At 50.7% G+C, this 19047-nt stretch overlaps 1 protein-coding gene across 2 annotated transcripts; it reads left to right on the forward strand.

Annotated features, from left to right (window-relative positions):
• The first annotated feature begins 1414 nt into the window (after window positions 1-1414).
• SF3A3 (splicing factor 3a subunit 3) lies at window positions 1415-9869 on the forward strand. Of its 2 annotated transcripts, XM_059830810.1 has the most exons (17): window positions 1415-1510; window positions 1740-1787; window positions 1974-2026; window positions 2514-2619; window positions 3093-3165; window positions 3572-3663; window positions 4092-4174; window positions 4559-4697; window positions 5040-5108; window positions 5471-5538; window positions 5892-5999; window positions 6325-6394; window positions 7081-7245; window positions 7360-7470; window positions 7910-8000; window positions 8921-8976; window positions 9590-9869. In XM_059830810.1, the coding sequence occupies exons 1-17, from the start codon at window positions 1415-1417 to the stop codon at window positions 9665-9667; spliced, it is 1506 nt and encodes a 501-aa protein (XP_059686793.1). In that variant the 3' UTR covers window positions 9668-9869. The 2 variants fall into 2 exon arrangements, with proteins under 2 accessions (XP_059686793.1, XP_059686794.1); XM_059830811.1 differs by lacking the exons at window positions 1974-2026; window positions 2514-2619.
• Window positions 9870-19047: the final 9178 nt, after the last annotated feature.

Below are 19047 nucleotides of genomic sequence, written 5' to 3' on the forward strand. Positions count from 1 at the left end.
CCAGTGCCCAGATTCTGTCCAGGTCATGCTGTCGGCACCTTTGGTTTTCTGGCAGTTGCACAATGATCTGTCTCTCCCTGGCAACAGAACGACTAAATAGCTGCTCACAGCTGAAGCACTGGAGAACTGAGACCACAGAAATGCCAGGGACCTGCTCCAAGTGGATGCCAGCTCCTCAAGCCTCTCTGATGTGGGCTTCGACTCAAGCCCTGCCTCCCCCCCCCCCGCCCCCCAACCCTGCTGCTGTGGCTGCAGTGTGCTGCGTGGGTACCACCGTGGTCTTCAGGCCTGTGATTTCCTCCAGCAGCTGCTCTTGGCACTGAAACATCTCTCTGGTTGGCCTCAGTCCTTGCTACTGCTTTCTTGAGTGGGCAGATGGGACAGAAAAAAGCAAGCTGTTCCTTTGGGTGTACTGTCAGGTTAGCAGTCTTCCTGTGCCTTATCACAGCGCCTAGAACTGCAGTGCAGGTTACTTGTGTGAAGGAACAAATGCTGACAGCAGAAATCCCTTCCCTCTGGCTCCCCACCTGCAGAGGAAGCGCCGGGGCTGCTATCAGATCTCTGCGGGCTTCTCTGCAGCCCTGTGGCATCTGTGGAGGTGGCTCATGTCACCACCATGGCCGGGTGACAGCACGGCCATGCGAGGGCCACCAGCGCCCGGTCATCACCCTGCACCGTGGCTCTGCCCGGGCAGCTCCTGTGGCACCAGGCCAGTTCTTCACACGCAGGTGGACGCCCCAGAAGCCTCCTGCTCTGGAGGGTTTTGCTCAGCAACCCCCGTGCTGGCAGGGACCCCAGGCCCGGCCTGCAGCGCTGGGGCCGGGGGCTGAGGCCAGGGGCTGAGGCGGGGGCTCGGCCGCGGCAGCGAGCCGGGCCCGGGCCGGGCGGTGACGCCGGGGACTCGTCGTGAGGGTGCCCAGAGGAACCGAGAGGAACCGGCCCGGTCCCGCTCGGGGGACGGGGACCCGTCGGCCTGAGGTGGCTCCGGGACGCAGGGGCACGGCCGGGACGGAGCCGCCTCCTGCTGACGGCCCCGAGGCCGCGCCGCTGCGGGCCGTGCCCTGCAGCCCAACCCTGGCAGCCCGGCACGGGGCCTGGCCCCTCTCCCCCCGCCACTGGGCACCGGGGCTGCCCCGCGCCCCGCTCCGCCCCGCCCCGCCCCGCTAGCATCGCGGCCGAGCGCCGCCGCCGAGCCGGAACCTCCGCGTCGGGCGCGGGCGGGGCCGGAACCTTCCGGCGGGACACAGGCGGGGCCGGAACCTTCCGGCGGGACACAGGCCGGGCCGGAACCTTCCGGCGGGACACAGGCCGGGCCGGAACCTTCCGGCGGGACACAGGCCGGGCCGGAACCTTCCGGCGGGACACAGGCAGGACCGGAAGGGGGGAGCAGCGGCTTCCGGGCGGGCGAGGGAGGATGGAGACCATCCTGGAGCAGCAGCGGCGCTACCATGAGGAGCGGGAGCGGCTCATGGACGTGATGGTGAAGGAGATGCTCACCAAGAAGTCCACGGTGCGTCCGGGGCCGCGGGGACGGGGGGGCGGCCGCGGCCCGCGGCCGCCCTGCTCCTCTCCCCGCGGCCGCCCTGCTCCTCTCCCCGCGGCCGCCCTGCTCCTCTCCCCGCGGCCGCCCTGCTCCTCTCCCCGCGGCCGCCCTGCTCCTCTCCCCGCGCCCGCCCTGCTCCTCTCCCCGCGCCCGCCCTGCTCCTCTCCCCGCGCCAACCCTGCTCCTTTCCCCGCAGCTCCGGGACCAGATCAACTCGGACCACCGGACGCGGGCCATGCAGGACGTGAGTGCGCCGGGACCGGGGGCAGGCGGCGGCCCCGGCAGGCCTGGGGTGGGCTCCGACGGCGGCCCCAGAGCAGCGCGGGGCAGGGCAGGCCTCTGCTTAGTGCTGCCGGAGCGCCCGGGAACGAGCGGCTCTTGTCCCTGGTAACGTCCTCTGTGGCATTTGGGGCTTTCTTTTGTTTTTTAGAGGTACATGGAAGTGAGCGGCAACCTGAGAGACTTGTATGACGACAAGGATGGGTAAGTGCGGACACCTCTTCTGGTGTGTGTGCACCCGAACGTCTGCTGAATGTTTTGCCGATGAAAAACGTGGGTGCTCTTTTAAGTCAATTGTAAATATATGAGGAGTAATGCTGGTATGTGAGACCAGGAATCAGGTTTTGGAGACTAAACCTGCTAGAGCAGGACCCAGTTTGCACATTGGATACATACATGCTGGATATACACATTTTGTTATTTTCTTGGTTTTACTCATGGGGGGAGGTTGTGAGTTGCCTTGAAGGTTTGTAAGTGGAGCCTACAGCACGTTCAGTGGGAGATGTGACCTGGCGCCTCGAACCGTAGGCCTGGCAGACTGCGAGATCTGATGTCACTTTCTGAGGTTTGCAGTCAGTCTTAGTGGAGCTTTGTGTGATCAAAATGCAGCACTAGACCTGGAAAAAGATTCTATCAGTGTCAACGTGTTTTCCTTTCCACTTGTAATCTCTTCTTTTTCATGAACTTACAGCTTACGGAAGGAAGAACTCAGTGCCATTTCAGGGCCAAATGAATTTGCAGAATTCTACAACAGACTGAAACAAATTAAGGAATTTCACCGGAAGCATCCAAATGAGGTAAGTAGTTATCTACTTCATAAGAATAGGTGGTCTGTTGGACCTCATCCCTACAATAAACAGACTTTTTTTTTCCAATTTAATTGCCTTAATGTACAAGTATGAAGTACACTAAAATGTCACTTGAGAAAATAAGGTGTTCAAGGTTAGGTAGTGCTTCAGATACAGTATGTAAGCTCCTGTGAGAGCGGTATGAATAGGAGAAGATGCAATATGCTAACTGTGTTCTCTGCTTCCTGTGTGTTAGCTCAGGAATGTTGTGCTGCTGAGCTGGCGTTTGATCTTGCCTTTCTCATGCTGGCTAAAGTCAGACACTTTTTTTCTTTGTGCAAAAGTAATGGTGAAGAAATGCTTTGGATACCTTTTCACTTAGCAGTTTTATTGTTTGCAACCTGTTGTGTTTTTTTTATTAATTATTCTGGGACATGAGCTGAAGTAGTGATTTTTTCTGTAACTTCTGCCTGTTCCTGAAGATCTGCGTTCCGATGTCAGTGGAGTTTGAGGAACTGTTGAAGGCCAGAGACAACCCGAGTGAAGAAGCTCAGAGTAAGTTTGTAGTTTTTCTCTGAGGCCAGTTTAAGTGAAAATACGGTCCTTGCTTGAGAGGCATTATTTAATTAGTTGTTTGATCTGTTTTGCATGTTTCAGAGTTCCAACTCTCTTTTTCTAAATGACTTCTGAAAATTGTTCTTTTGTCATTTAAATTCTTCTGAACTGCAGCCCTCTGCAGCACCACTACCACGGTAGTGGTGCTCTTCTTGAGGAATGTTCTAGTGTGCTTACACAGAAGCAGCCAGGTGTCTGATCAATGAGTATCCCGCTTGCATTGTAGATGTCTTCCTTAAGCATAAATTAGTCCACAGTTAATCCTTTTCAAGTTCTAAAGCATATGTATAATAAATAGGGAAGATTAAGCTCATAATAAAGCTCTTCATCATGATCTTTCCTACAGATCTGGTGGAGTTCACAGATGAGGAAGGGTATGGGCGATACTTAGATCTGCATGATTGTTATCTCAAGTACATTAATCTAAAATCATCAGAGGTAAGTGGCTGCATATATCTGGGCAACTTCAGTGCTTAAGGCTGAGGGGTTTTTCTTTGATTGGTTCATGCTTATTTGTTGTTTTGTTTTTTTCCTTACGTAAATAAGTTTATTTCCAAATAGCTATTTCGAAGTCACTTTGTTGCATGTACAGCTTGACAGCATCTGAATTCTGAATGCTGCTTCATGACTCCTCTTTTGTTCTCTTCAGTTGATATCTTTATCGTTAATGTAATGATGGCCTTGTAAAAAGCCTCTGTTTTCTGCTACCAAGTATTGATAGGTGTCTAAGGCAATGTGTTGGTGCACAGAGAACCATGGGCCTCTGCAGTCCAGAATAATGGCATGAGCTAGTGCTTTTCTTCTGATCTGGGAACCGGATGTTAATTTGACTCTATAAACTCTGACTCAAACTTTTTTGTTCTTAGAAATTGGATTATATCACTTACTTATCCACATTTGACCAACTCTTCGATATTCCCAAGGAGAGAAAAAATGCTGAATATAAGAGGTGAGCCTTTTTGCCTGCCTGCTTCTTTTATGACAGTTGATGAGAAGGAATTTGATTCTTAAGTGTGCAGCTGCTAACAATATAAATAACAGTCAAACTTAACTCATGTAAATTGGGTCACTGAGCTATAGTAACTCAGTCATGTGTTTGAGCCCTGAGAAAACATGCAGCACAGCACAAATGTGGAAAGCCACGTTCTACTCTGTGGAAGGACCTTACTTTATCCTTGTAACTGCTGCATCTAGAAATCCTGTGTTGAAAACTGTCATAATCTTGATGACTTCCCTTTGGAGGGCTGGAGGGTAATTACTTTCCAAAGATGTGGTTGGAGAAATATGTTAGAGTTTGATACTGAATTACCTGTGCTCGTGATTACTCTGCCAGGTACCTTGAAATGCTTCTTGAGTACCTACAGGATTACACAGATCGAGTGAAACCATTACTGGACCAGAATGAACTTTTTGGGAAAATTCAGACTGAGTTTGAGAAGAAGTGGGAAAATGGAACGTTCCCTGGCTGGCCGGTGAGAAGTCGTTAAGCCCATGTGAATACTTCAGTATTTGTGATAGGTTTTCTGTGAATCATTTGTGTAAAGTCATCACCGAGGTTAAGTCTTAATAGCAAGGTGTGTAGTTGTGTATCACAAAGATGCAATTTAATACTAACTTGAATTTGAAAACAACGTAACCGCTTTGAAACAAAGCTTTTTTAAGGTTTGCTTATTTTGTATCTTTTCTATTGCTCAGTCTACTGAGAGAATTTTTCTCTGTGAAATAAACTGCTTTTATTGAGGTTAGAATATTATATTGCATGAAGTGTTGTAGGATGTCACAAAGATCTTGCATGTGGTTTTTTTTCTTGACAGAAAGAGACCAGCAGTGCTCTCACTCACGCTGGAGCACACCTGGATCTCTCAGCATTTTCCTCTTGGGAGGTATGTTTTCAGTGCTCTACAGTTAGTGATAAATTTTGAGCAGGCGGAAGCTTAGTCATTTTGTTTCTTTTCATAATTTTACTTGCTGCGCTTTCACCTCTGGCTCTGTGCTCTCTGAATAAAACTTTGATTATGCTGATGACTTCATTTCTTCCATTAGGGGTGTGTAACTTGAAAGATCTGGTTGGATTTGTCACATTCCTCATTTTTCAGTGAGGAGAGTGGTGCACCCTTGACAGTCCTGTCTTGAATGCTGTTTGTTGAGGGTTTTTTCTTCTTTTTAGTGAGTTACAATATGGATGTATGTCCATTTTATTTGATTAATAGTTTGTCTTTTATTGTGATTTACTTTAATTAAACAGGAACTGGCCTCCCTGGGGTTGGACAGATTAAAATCAGCTTTACTGGCCCTGGGACTAAAATGTGGCGGGTAAGGAGCAGTATTTTTGTAGTTCCTTTTCAGGTTTTGAGGTCTTCCTGTCTTGCATTCCTTTATGGGATACTTGCTTGGTTGTCTCTATTGTACAAGAATTACTTTAGTGATGTTTGAAAGACAAAACGTTGAGAACCAATCAGGGGATACTGCGATCTACTGTTTTGAAAAGTGTCCTGTACTGAAGTCTCTTGTATAGAGGAATTTGGCTTAAGGAACGAAGACAAAGATAACAGGAAAGCTTATGATCTCTTAAAAGCTAAATTTAGAATTTTGTTGCATGAATTCAAATAGTTCACAGGCAATGTAAAACTATGGTTTGGACTTGTCTCCTCCCTGATTCTCCATAGGACTCTGGAAGAGCGTGCTCAGAGACTTTTTAGCACTAAAGGCAAATCCCTAGAAGCTCTTGATCCTTCCTTGTTTGCTAAGAATCCAAAGACAAAAGGAAGCAAAAGGTGAGTTCCTAAAGGTCGTTCTCAGGTTGGTGTTGTTCTCTTCACTTGGATGAGAAGTATTTCTGTAGACATTGCTCTTGTATAGTCATGACAGAGAGATTCTTGGAGTATTAGAAAGTTTTTCATGTTGAATCAAATAGTCCTGAACCAAATGGAAGGTATCAGAGCTGAATGGTTTGTGTGCAGTTTAGTTTACATGAGGTGTTTAGTACTTGTTTCTATTTTCTTGCTGCATACAAGTCAAACGTGTCTTTAGGAGTTCAGTGTACGCATGATGTTTGCAGTTCTGGAATGAACTTCACAAAGTTTATTTATTTATTTCCAGAGACACTGAAAGAAATAAAGATCTTGCATTCCTAGAAGCTCAGATTTATGAGTATGTAGAAGTTCTTGGGGTAAGGATTTTATTTTGTCTTTGAGCTTTTTATTTCAGAGCTGTCAAATAGTGACTGGAAGGTCATCCACATCTTTACCCAGTGCTTTCACAGACAGCATGCCCAGAAGAGTTATTTTCATGTCCGGAGTTGTAATATTTTAAAGTGCATGTTAGCAGATAGCTTTTTCTGTGAGTAAGTAGAACATGATGGATTACATTTATATTTCCACTAGCTAATTATTTGGCAGGCTTTTGTGAACAGACCCAGGTACAGAGGCTACATGTTGCCTTGGGGAAGCCAAGTTTTTTAGTTTTTTTTTCTTAAGCACCACAGCAATGTAGGTAATTTCTATTTTATGCCTAAGTCACAGGGTATTGCAAACCTTTACTTGTTCTGCCTTGATGCTTGTCTGAAGTCCTTGCTTCAGTTTGGGGCAATTGCTTTTAGCAGGGTGGCTGTTGCTGTTAGCTTGCCATCTTGGAAGTGCTAATGGTAGTACAAGTTTTTCATTCTTTGGAAGTAGGAAATGTTATACTAAAAACTTAAGTTCTTGGGCTAAATAAAATGAGAGTTCTCTGTTTCGTACTGGCCTTCTATTCCCCTCCCACTGTACACTGAGGAAGTGTTTCACCCTGCAAGAGTTTGCCCTTATTTTGTTGCTGTCATGTTGTGTGAACAATTCCTTCTCTTTTCTCACACTCTAGGAACAGAGACACCTCACTCATGAGAATGTGCAGCGTAAGCAAGCTCGGACGGGGGAAGAGAGGGAGGAGGAGGAGGAAGAGCAGATCAGTGAGAGTGAGAGTGAAGATGAAGAAAATGAAATCATTTATAATCCTAAAAATCTGCCTCTTGGTTGGGATGGCAAGGTAACTGACATTGTCAGGTCTGGAAAAGTAGGAGCTGTCACTGACTCCACACTACTTTACTGTTTGAACCTGCCTTGCCGTTTGGCTTAATCTTTGTTTCTCTTTGCTTGTCAGCCAATCCCATACTGGTTATATAAATTACATGGTTTAAACATCAACTACAATTGTGAGATTTGTGGTAACTACACCTACCGAGGGCCCAAAGCTTTTCAGCGTCACTTTGCAGTAAGTAATATTTTGCTACAAAAACCTCAGTACTATGTTCAGATAATCTTTATAAATAACTGGAGTGCCCGAGTGGCCCTTCTTCCACTTGTAAAATGCAGGTCTGAGCTGATGCTGCAGGGCCCTGCAATTGGAACTATAAATTATGTAGGACATACTAAGATCTCTTCTGCAAATTTCTGTACTGTCCCTTCTTGTTTGAACGTTAATTTCAGTATCCAGGTCTGATCGGTGCAGAGCGCATGTTGACTGCCAGTGTACTGTTACTGTCTAAAATACAGAAAAAATATTTTTATAGAGGTTTTTTAAGACTGGTAGATTTGTATTTTGACAGTACTTGTTTCACCCTGTCCAGATGTTAGTATGTCTTTTAGTCTTTGGCACTGTGGATGAAGCGGCATTCCCTCTCATACACTGACCTCTTGCCTCTTCTCCCCAGGAGTGGCGTCATGCTCATGGGATGAGATGCCTGGGCATTCCCAACACCGCCCATTTTGCCAATGTCACGCAGATTGAGGATGCTGTCTCATGTAAGTAGCGAAGGCAGAACAGGGAACATGTGGCATAAGAATGCTCATATTAGCTCTTGCCAAAATTTGTCCTACCCTATGACCAGAGACTAGTTTCAGGAAGGAGGGTAAGAAACATGGTGCGTGTGGGATGATCCTTCCTTGGACCATCCCTCCCAGCTCTTAAAAGGAGAGTGGCTTTTTTTCTTTGTTGGGTACCTGCAGGAGTAGGTGCTTGCTGGGATTGCCAGGAAAGTGTTCATTTGCTGCCACCTCTTTTGTCTGTGATGCTTTGTGTATGAAACTTCAGCCAAGTGCAGTGGGCCACCATTTCTTCAGGCAGAGTGTGGCTACATCATCCCATGTAACTCTTACTTAATTGATGTTCATCAACATCTTCATGGGGAAGCCAGAAAAACCTTCAGAGGTAGAGCCTACAGGCAGATTTTGAAAGCCTACAGTACTTAAGACTTACAGTGATTATAATTTAATGTGGCTAATCTGTGCTGATGTTTTGAGGAGGCTACCTCATGCAGAGGTTGTTTCTTGAATCTGCCCCACTTAGGTTAACAGATACAGGTTATGGTTCCTGGAGGTAAGTTAATTCTTGCCTAGAAGAAACCAAACAGGTCAGGCCTTGATTTCGCAAACAAGTTATTACCTTTAGAGCTGTATCTCTGAAGTTGCGTTTTTGGACCTTTGCCTCTTGTGTCCCATCCTGAATGATCACTTTAAAGACTTGTTTGCTTTACTTCTTGTGCCTTTCAGTAAACCGTACAGGGGAATGATGTATTTGTAGCGGATATTAGATACATGCCTGGACTGCTGAAGAGACAGTGTTTTGGAAGGAAAAAAAAAGCTCACATGTATATTTTACTAGATTAAAAACTAGTATCTCAAAGGGAAATGGCATCAGATCCTGTATGACTTTGTTTTTACAGTGTGGGCAAAGCTGAAACAACAGAAGGCTTCAGAGAGATGGCAGCCTGATACAGAGGTGAGATGTTACAGAGGCATGTGGATGTCTCTAGTCCTGTGTACATGGGAACCCCCCGTTTACCTTGCATGAATTGTCTGGCTCTGTCAAAAGAATTTCTAAGAGAGTCCCCTGCATGCTGGAGAGATCAGCAGGAACCTACGCTGCTGGTTGCACAGCTCCTGTTAGTGGTGAAGCATGGAAAGCACTTCTTGTGCTGTATTGGAAAGTAGTTCTGATAGGACAGGCTCAGGCCTTTGTGTAAGCATCTTTTAATGCACTGCTTTACAGTGCCAGTGTCATCTTTGTTGTGTGAGAAGAAAAAGGAACTGTTGTGAGCAGTGTGTTCACTTACGCTAGTGCCTTTTCTTAAACTTCTGTCTCAAACCATTTTCAACAGTATGCAGGGCAACTGTGGGAAATACAGCCTGTAGTACAGCTTGTAATTATTCTGACTCTGGATAAGCTCTTCTCATGGAGCCTGCTGGTAGATCCACTGCATACTTTCATGCAGAGACGTTCTTGGCAGGATGGTTGTGTTCAGTAGGTGCTGCTGGAGCTAAAATTAAAGTGCTGTAGTACAGCCTGAGTCAGGCTGTGTCCAGGTGTCTCTAAACTGTTCATTCCATTCTAGGAGGAATACGAGGATTCTAGTGGGAACGTGGTGAATAAAAAGACCTATGAAGACTTGAAACGTCAAGGGCTGCTGTAGCTTTTCCCAAGTGAAGGATTTCACGTCTGAAAAGCAAGTGGAGATGTGTCAGCAGCTCTGACTCTTCTTCAGTTTCTGGATTTTCTATTTGCATGAATATAGATTTCAAGGATACTTTATAGAATCACTTTCTAGTAGGCCCCTTGTGAAAATCAGACTTGTGATGTTATTTTATATTAAAAAAAAACCCCTTGAAAAATAAACTGATTTTAATTTAGGAAGTGCTGAGAAATTTGTCTCCTTTTATATGCTGGAAGGAAGACATTTGATTACAGTATTTTTGAAATGCTTTTTATGCAGTTTAAATTGTCAGAAACAATTGCTTCTCTTTTGTTCCCATTCTGATGGAAATTTTTGTGATGAGGATTGACTTTCTGTAAAGCATACATGAACATTGCATGCTGACAACGAGTAACGGTCCTATACTATATCTTGCTGTAAGCATATGGTTTTCTTTGGGCTTCTTTGCAAAACAAATCTATTTGGCTTGCATTGCTGCTTTTACCTTAGGTCTGTCTCCCTGTGGAGATTTGGCCACTGGGATTTTTTCAGGGAATTAACAGTAGAGCTTGATTTAGGTTGGGCTGTGTGGGCAGTTTGTGGTAGCTTCTCCAGCACTGTGGCAATCCAGGTGCCCCCTCCAGCCCCTCAGGTGGGGTTTCATTTTGGTATAGAGTTGGCTTGTGTGACGTCTCTATCCCCAAAAAAACCCCTTCCTCTTTTGTTGCTGTGCAGGGCTGTTTCCATCTCCAGATGCCATGGAGCAGCAGGTAACAAGCGCTTCCCCTGGGTGACGGTTTGCGCAGCCGGTGGTTGGCAGGGGTGGGGCTGGTTGCTGGTACCAGGGCGCAAGCCTGTGGGGCAGGTACTGCAGTGGCTGTTGGTGCTCGGAGGCGCTCCACCGCTAGCAGCGGCTACAGGCTTGCGCTGGTGCGCCGGGGCTTCGGAGAGCAGACCAACAGGGTGAGTCAATGCTGAGTCCCTGGCCCTGGGGGAAAAGTTGTTCTCCTTGGGAGGAGGCCGTGTCTGGTGGGCATTCGTTCCTAGCCTGCCCTGGAGCTGGGTTGGGCTGTGCTGGAGTGGCACCCTGCTCAGTAAGGTTGTCCAAACCTGGCCTGGGTGGTGGCTGCCCTGATTTGGAAGGTGAGAAAGATGCCAGCCTGCACTGTCTTCTCTTTCGCTCTGAATGAAAAGCCTCAGTGGTCTCTACTCAAGCTTCAGCCATTCCAGGTCCTCGGGGAATGCTAACTGGGCCTCAGTCATAAGACAGGAGGGGAGTGTTACAGTTCTTCTTGGAGAACTTGGCCATGGAGCCTGTTTGGATTCACGTCTCCACTGTTTCCTTAGCTAAACAGGTAAGATTTTGAATGAAAGCAGAGAGGTTCCTACAGCGGGGAGCTGGGTGTCATGGAAGCACCAAAGCAGGTAGAATTTCCAAAACCATGTGGGCAAATGGCAGGGCAAGGGACTGGGCAGTGAGAAGCTGTGCAAGCAGCTCTTTGTAGTCAGGACTTGGCAGCAGTGTGGAGGCACATGCAAGGACGTAACCAGGACCTTTACAGCAGAAAACCTCTGTGCATTGAACCTGCTCCATCATGAAGCCCAGCCACTGTTTGCAAAACTCCCTGCTGTGAAGCAGCAGTGACTCCCATGCCCACCTCAGGAGCAAGCTGCTGCAGCAGCTTTGCCAGGCAGCTCTCGTGTCACGGCAGACCTGCCTCCTGTGCCGTCTGGCCGGCCCATATTGCTTTCCCAGAGGTGCTGCCTGGTTTCCTTGCTCAGTCCAGGCAGTGAGCTGCTCACAGCCTGAGGGCTGTGGTGTCCAGGCTGGGCAGGTGGGAAATCCTGTCTGAAAGGGATGTCTGTGGCACCGCCCTGGGCTGTGGGGCTGTGGTGTGGGCTGCCAGGGAGGGGAGACGCACGCAGAGATGGACGGGTGGGAAGGATGTGAATGTTTATTGTGAATTAACCAGAAATATTTGAGCATTGGCAGTGCAATGGCTCTTTGTGATCCACAGCATTTCCCCTTCTCGCTAGGGAAAGCTACTTTAGCTGTAAATGTTCCTGTTTATGTTTCACATGAGTTGTGTGCCAGAACTAATAGGCCTGTGTTTTGCTCTTTGCCAGGTCCTGAGGGCCTGTTGCATAGACATGTCTGGAAATGGGCATTTTTCACACCAGACTTTCTCTGTCCGTCCACAGCAATAACTGCTATGGAGGGTGTCTCTTGCTGCCCTGAGTTCTGAGGGCTGGTGGGCTTGGGTCCTCCTGTGACGGGTGCTGCTGCTGATGGGTCTCATCTTCATTTACAACAGCATCAGCAAACTGCTGCCAGGTGCTAAGTGTCATCTGTAACTACCCTGTCTTTGTGCTCCTGGCAGCTGCTTGCAGCTCTGCATATTGCCTGCGAGCACCGGTGGAGGGTTACCACACCAACGGGAGCACTAGCTCCTCGCGGGCTCCTGCTCCCCAGCAGCCATGCTGTGCCCCTGGGCCCCATCAGCAGCAGGCGGCTGCGGCAGCCTCGGTGGTTTTGGAGAGCCTCTTGGGAGGGAGCGACTGTGGACATCCTGCAGCTGAGCCTGCATGGCTGAGTACCGTTCCTGTGAGCATGCGGCCATGCGCAGCACCGTGCTGCGGCCCTGGGGCTTGTACTGGAGGTAGAGTGCAGACCTGTACCGGGGGTCTGCCCCACAGCTCTGTGGGGGCAGCTGCCTGCACCCTCCAGCAGCCAACTGCAGCGCTCAGCAGCAACACAGGCAGGAGCCAGGTGAGCCCCCAGCAGCTGCCTTCTTTCCCTGACGGTGCTTTTGCAGGTGGTGTCCTAGGGGTGCTCTGGGCCTCTTGTGCAGCCCAGGCACAAACACCCCCCAGGGAGAGCCTGTGCTCCCGCTCAGCGTTGCGGCTGTGCCCTTCACTGGCTGCACTGCTGCTGGCACAAGAGCTGGAGCTGGAGATTGTGCTGGGCTGAGCCGCAAGGGTGAGGCAACCGCCCTTGGGAGCGGGCACCCGGCACTACTGGGGTGCGTGGCTGTGCTGGCCAGCACCGTGCTGGTGGCTCAGGAGTTTCAGTCTGGGGTAGGCAGCTCCCAGGCCCCCTCTCTGCTTGTTCAACTGCCTCCTGTGCACCTGTGGCTGAAAGAGCCTGACTCTTGCTCCCTAAAGTCCAGGCAAGCACAATGACAAGGGTGCTGAATTATTTGGTTATTTATATGTTAGATGATTTCTGGGTTGAGAGCCTGTTGAGACAACCTGGACCACAGTTTTCAGAGGTGCTGTTGGTGGGTGTTATTGTTGCCAGGCACTTATTCCTGCCTGAAAAGCATGTCCTGCCACTACAGGGACCAAAAATGGAGTGCTGAACAACCTGGATTTCTCTGGTGTCCCATGGTGTCTGGAGCAAAGGCTGTAGAATTTCCTAGGAGAAAGGTTTCTTCAAAAAAAAAAAAAAAAATTCAACAGGATAAGTCTCTTTTATGTAACTTGTCCTGCTATTGTTTCTGCCATCTCATCCTGAGTTATGCGCCAGGTAGAGTCAGGGAGCATGTGCTGCTGTGACCGTGGCAGCGACCGCTGGTCTGTCCCCTCCTGCTGCCCAGCTCTGACTGTGCCTCTTCCTGCCAGGTCCCGGGTGAATTTGCTGGTGGATGGAGATGGCAGGTCGCCGACGGCTCGTCTTTCCCATTCAAGGTAACAGGGGCTCTGCTGCAGCATGGAGAGCAGCATCCATCCCGGCCCCAGCTGTCGGAGGCTATGCCAGAGGCTCCCTGGGGCAAGGGGTGGCTGCTGGTCATGGGGGCCTCTGGGCAGGTGGGAGAGGTCTTTCTGCAGCAGGGCTGGTTCCCTGTGGCCAGCATGGGTCCCTGACCGCAGGTGTGTCTGTGGGGCTCCCCACAGCCTCCCTGAGGAGAACTGGCCATGACCCTGCTCCAGGAAGGCTGGTGGTGTCTGGATTTGGTGTTTTGAGGGTGAGCTGCCCATGCTCCCTCCTGCTGGGGAGGCTCTTTGGGCTGTGGGTAAAGCGGGCAGCAGATGTGGTGGTCTCAGTCATCCCCCCTCCATTCCAGGCCTGCTGCCCTGCATCTTGGCTCTGCACCTCTGCATCCAGGACCCTCTTGCCACAGCAGGTGAGCTCTGCACCCCAAGGGAAACCTGGGGCTCCTGTGGGTAGCAGGGTAAAGGCAGTGTGGTGCAATGGGGACTTTGTCCTTTTCCCCTCCAGGCTGTATTCTGTAGCATGGAGCTGCACTGAGGAACCTTTTTTTAAGGTTTTGACCCCAGAAAAACCTGTTATTCACATGTAGTGAGGCTGGAAGGGGTAGGGAGCAGCTGTTGTAACATCTGTCTGTAGTGCTGCTGCAGTAGTCTGTTGTCCCTGACCTGTTTGTTGGGCTGTCCAGTCGCTGGCTGCAAACGGACCTTGTTTGGGACATCCTGTCACTTACCATCCCCATCCCAACCACAATGTGACTGATGCTTCCCGCAGGTGCCTTTGGACCATGCAGAGGCTCAGGAGGGGATGCAGGGCTTGCTGAGTGCAAGGTTGGTGTTTCCTTCACCAAGGGAGAACTTTTGTGTCTTCCAGAGCACAACACGGCCGCCAACGCCTCGGTGGCCGCCAACGCCTCGGTGGCCGCCAACGCCTCTGTGAACAGTACAGAAGAAACACTGGTAAGGAAAGGAAAGAGGGCTGTTGGCTGGGCTGTTACAGCCTCACGGACTAGTCTCTAGCCTGACTGGTCTCTTGCGGGAGCCAGGAGTCCCATGAGAGCATCTCCTGAGGTGGAAGGGGAGCTCCTCGGGCATGGCGAGCGAGTGCGCAGGGGCAGCCCCTCCAGACAGTGAGGCTGTGGTTGTGGACAGCACTGCAGTGCCGTGCGAGGAGACTTCACTGCACGGTGACACCCTGGTGTGTTCTCCTTCCAGCTTACCTGTCAGAGCTTTCAGTGCTCTGGGGAGAGGTGTTACCAGGATGAAGCCCATGCCAACAAAACGGTGACCTGCCATAATGAGACTTTCTGCGAGGTACGGAGTTCGTTGAGATGGAGGCGCAGGGGAGCTGTGATAGGGAAAGTCTGTTTTCCCTTTCTTTATATTGGGAATCCACAGTACTCTATTAAGTCTGTGCCAATCTCCTGTTTTCCTTCTCTTTCTCTGTTGCAGTCTGTCAGTTATTTTTGTTCTTTCGTAATGGCACCTCTTCACACTCCTAGCATTTTACCCTTTGACTCTGCTATTGCAGCTTTATCGTTTCTCCAGCGTGAACTACACAGCCCGGTGCAGCAGCGTGTGTGGCACAGAGATGTGCAGGACCAACAGCAGTGTGAGCACGCAGCAGTGCGCCCTGGACTGCTGCGACTCCCCGCTCTGCCTACAGCTCAATGCCAGCTCCTACGGTAACTGCCTGCGGGGTACCGGGTGGCAGCCTGAGGGTCTGAGGTTAATCCTGCTGCACAGGAGGGAGATGGGTGGGCGAAACCCCGTTGCAGGGGGCTGGCTGTGGCTGCATCGCCACATCTCCTCTGCCCTGGGGCTTGCTCTCCTTCACAGCTGGGGTGAGGGGAAGGGGTGGCCCAGCAGCTCCAGCTGCAGTGTGAGCCACACTGGTGAATCTGTCCCATGTGCGGCTGTGGAGGGCTCTGTGCGGGTTGTGCGCTGGGTGCAACCTCACAGGGCTCCTCCTGTGTCTGCAGGTGACCTGCCACCCGCCACTGCGCCTCCTACAACGACCGCCACCACCACCACCCCCCGAGCTCCCCCCCAAAACGTAGGTACCGGCCGGGCAGCTGCTGCTGCGGCCACAGGCTCTCCTGGGGGCTGCGGCTGCTGGGACAGCTGAGCTCCCACCTGAGTGGGGGGAGAGGGAAAGGTCCCTCCTGCGCCAGCTTTACAGGGTCAAAAGCTGCCTCTGGAAGAGGAACAAATCCTTAACGAGCTTTGAAAGGAAAGAGTCCGTAACAAGCCTTGTCAAACAGGCCTTTTCCCAAGCCCAGCACTTATATCGGTTCAAGCAGTTTGAACCGACTGTGTGGTGAGCCCTCCTCGCAGCTGCAGGGAGGGTGCAGGGCCCGGCGGGGCACTGCAGCCTTTCTCCTGAGCCTATGCGTAGGGGAAGGTGCTTATCTTTGCAGAGCCCTGTTAAGAGGAAGGAAGAGGAGGTTTGAAACTTGTTTGCTACACTGGTGTTTCACTGACGTTTCCTGCAGTTTCAGACAGGGTGCTCTTAGTCTTTTATCTCTCTCTGTATCTAAAATGCCTGAGACAACACTGGCCAAATAGCAAGAACAGAGGGGGAATTAGAGAGGAGCCCTCAGGAAAGAAGGGCTGTCTGAAGTTCTGTTCTTGTCCTGGGAGTCCTGGTCTCGGGACTGATGAACGTACAGTGTCTCCTCTGGTCCTCTCTTGTAGGGGAAGGTGTGTGCAGCATTCTCCTGTCACGGGGATGGATGTTTCAAAGGCAAGAAGACTGTTGCTAGATGCATTGTGGGGCATGACTTCTGTGAGGTATGGCCTTGGGGCTAAAAAGCAGGACAGCTCATGAGCTGGGATGTGCCCAGGAGCCTGGGTCTGTTCCTGTAATGTGAATACTAAAGGCTTGGCAGGACCCCCAGGCTAATGTCTCTCTCCTCCTTCCAGATGAAGAAGACGGGCTTGAATTACATGGCGGGATGTAGCAGAGCCTGCAAGGCTGCCAAACCAGTCTGTGCTGGTGGGATGAAGGCTGCCTGTTACCAGGAGTGCTGCCCAGCTACCCTGAAAACTAGCTGTCTGAAACTGGATGGCAAAGTTCATGTCAATAGTGCTGGGCAGGTGACTCCGGCCCCGGTCTTGAAGCTCATGGCATGTGGGGTGGTCTTGCTCCTGAATTACAGGGTCTCAGCTTCCCTCTGGGGGTAAGCAGCAGTCAGGGTGCTCTGCAGCCTGCCCTCCTGCAGCTGAGCTCCCCAGCGCGCGTTAGGATCCCTGCCTCTCTCTGACTTCAGCCAAGGCTGCTACCGAACGCCCTCTGTTAGGTCCCTGCCCCAGGAACAAGGTGGCCCAGGTGCAGGTGGCTGCTCCTCCCTGTGCAGGTGCCTCCCCCCAAGCCTCTGGGCGAAACACGGTGGCAGTGGCTGCAGGCTGCTGACAGGCTCCTGTCTCTGTTAGTGTGGTCCTGCAGCACAACGTTCCTGGGCACTCTGCTTCCAGAGGAGGCTGCAGGCATCTGCGTGGGTGCTCTCTGCCCGGGGGTGACTCCTCCCATTTTTGAGCTGCTCAGTGAATGGCAGATCCTGACCATGGGTGGATGTGGGGGGGTCCCTCTCGGCTTGGTGAGCCAGCGCTCTGCTTCATACCTCTGGCTGGTCACAGCGATGACACTGGTTCCCTGCCCAAGCTCCTGCAGAGCAGGGGGCATCTGTACAGCTGCCCTGTGGGATGCCCTCCTCCATGGGGTGCTCTCCTCTTTCCCCTGTTACAGCACCCTTTTCACCTGCTTTCCAGTCCCAGTTCCAGCCTCTTCTGAGTTACAACTGGAGAGGATGAATTTCTGGTGCCCCGGTGCCTCGCTTGTGCTTTGTGAGCAGCCCTTTGTACCTAAGCCAACATTGTGTGCAAGGGACACTGAAGCATGTGGCAAAAGCCAGGTCTCCTCTTGTGCTCCTTTCCTGGGTGGCTAGTTAGGCAGGAAAGCCCTTTCATTAGCATGCTTAAGCAGCAGTAGTTTTTCCCCTTGTCTTCCCAACAGCAGCTCATGCAGCTGCCCTAAGGGCTGGGGCCCTCCTGGGAGGGCACAGGTCACTGACTGGCTGGCTGAGCTGCTTGAAGGCTGTTCCCGAAGCCCGCACGAGGAAAACTTCTTTCCCCTGGGGGCTGCCTATGGGGCGTGGTAGCACACGACTGCCACTCTTGCACAACTAACAGAGGGCCACCACCGCTGCTCCTCTGGCTGGCCCTCCGTGTCTGCTCGTGGGCAGCTACACTTGCTTGGAGTTCACTATGCTTGGCTTGGTAGTTGCCCTGCACAGGACCTGCTGCTGATCCCAAATCCTACTTCCCACCCCTAAGTTCCCCTCTAAATCCTGCACCTTCCTGGGACTGGTGAGTCCTGGCTCCTGTTTGGTGTCTTACATTTCAGTGAATTTTAAATGCTTGTAATTGAGACTTCACCAGTGTATCCAGAGGAAAAAACACTTAATCTATGCACTAAGGAAGCTACAAAGAGGTATTCTTCCCTACCCTGCCAAAATCCTGTAGGCCTGTGAGACTTGAGATCTAATTACAGTTTCTGAGCGCTGCTGCAGTGTGTGCCTCTGTGCTGCTGGGACTGCAGATGCTGGAATGATTGAACTCAAGAATAGGAACAAGAGGGTGTTAAGCCTGCTTAAAAACCAGAAAATTCTGCCTTGACTGGAGGCACAGGGTCTGCTCTAGTTAATAATCTGCTTGCGGCACAGCCTTTCTGGGCACCCTCTTACTTGTTAGTTTAAAACTGCTCTGGTATTGAAGTATCTCTTGTCTGGGTAGGTAAAAATAGAACTCTTATGTTTCATCGCCAATTTTTAGGCAGGAAAATGGGATTAATCTAGAAGTGTCTCATGTTTTAGATGATCCTGTATCACATCTGTGATTCTCTACTGCTAAAGGTAGAGCAGCTACGTGAGCATTAGCCTGCAATGTGAACCACACCCCCTCCGGTGCTCCCCCCAGGCTGTTATTGCATCACACGGAGCTGGTGCATAGCTTGTTGGGCAGAACTCAATGGTGTCAATGCGCTGCCGATCGTATGAACACACGCTCTGCTGTCCTCTGCTGCTGTTGTTTCTTTAAAGAAAAAATTGCAAAACTATAGAAATCCGGGTGTCAGTCCCCCTGGTCGGTGATGGGGGTGTTTTGAGCGTGGCTGAACACAACGCGACTCGGAGCAAGGGGAGGGAGAGCCCGGGTATGCTGGTTCAAGGCGTGGCGCTGGCTGGCCCCGGGGAGCCTCGTGCTTTCACCAGCAGAAAGGCTTTGCTCTGCCCCCCCCACCCCCTTACGAGGTGCTCCAGGCCGGGACGTTCTTGTGCAGCAGACGTGGGACTGGATGAAACAAGCCTGACTGAAATGGTAGCTGGCCCCTTCCATGTTGCAGGGCAGCCTCAACCAGCCTGCTGTTCTGGTGCATCTAAACCGCAGCACAGGGTTTGGGACATGTCTTTAATTTGTTTCAGGCCACAGTGTCAGCATATGCATAGCAAGTGAAAACAGGATGAAACCCAGGGTTTTTTCCATCTCAAAAATACCATCCAGGGCCACATTTCTTGTAAGAATAGTGGTTTAGCGTCTACAGCAGGTATTTCAGACTGTTCTCCTTTCGTTTCCTCTTTGCAGTCTCTTGTCCATTCTGCAGGGCTGCTGGA

This window comes from Gavia stellata, chromosome 29, assembly GCF_030936135.1.
Source record: "Gavia stellata isolate bGavSte3 chromosome 29, bGavSte3.hap2, whole genome shotgun sequence".
Lineage (NCBI taxonomy): Eukaryota > Metazoa > Chordata > Aves > Gaviiformes > Gaviidae > Gavia > Gavia stellata.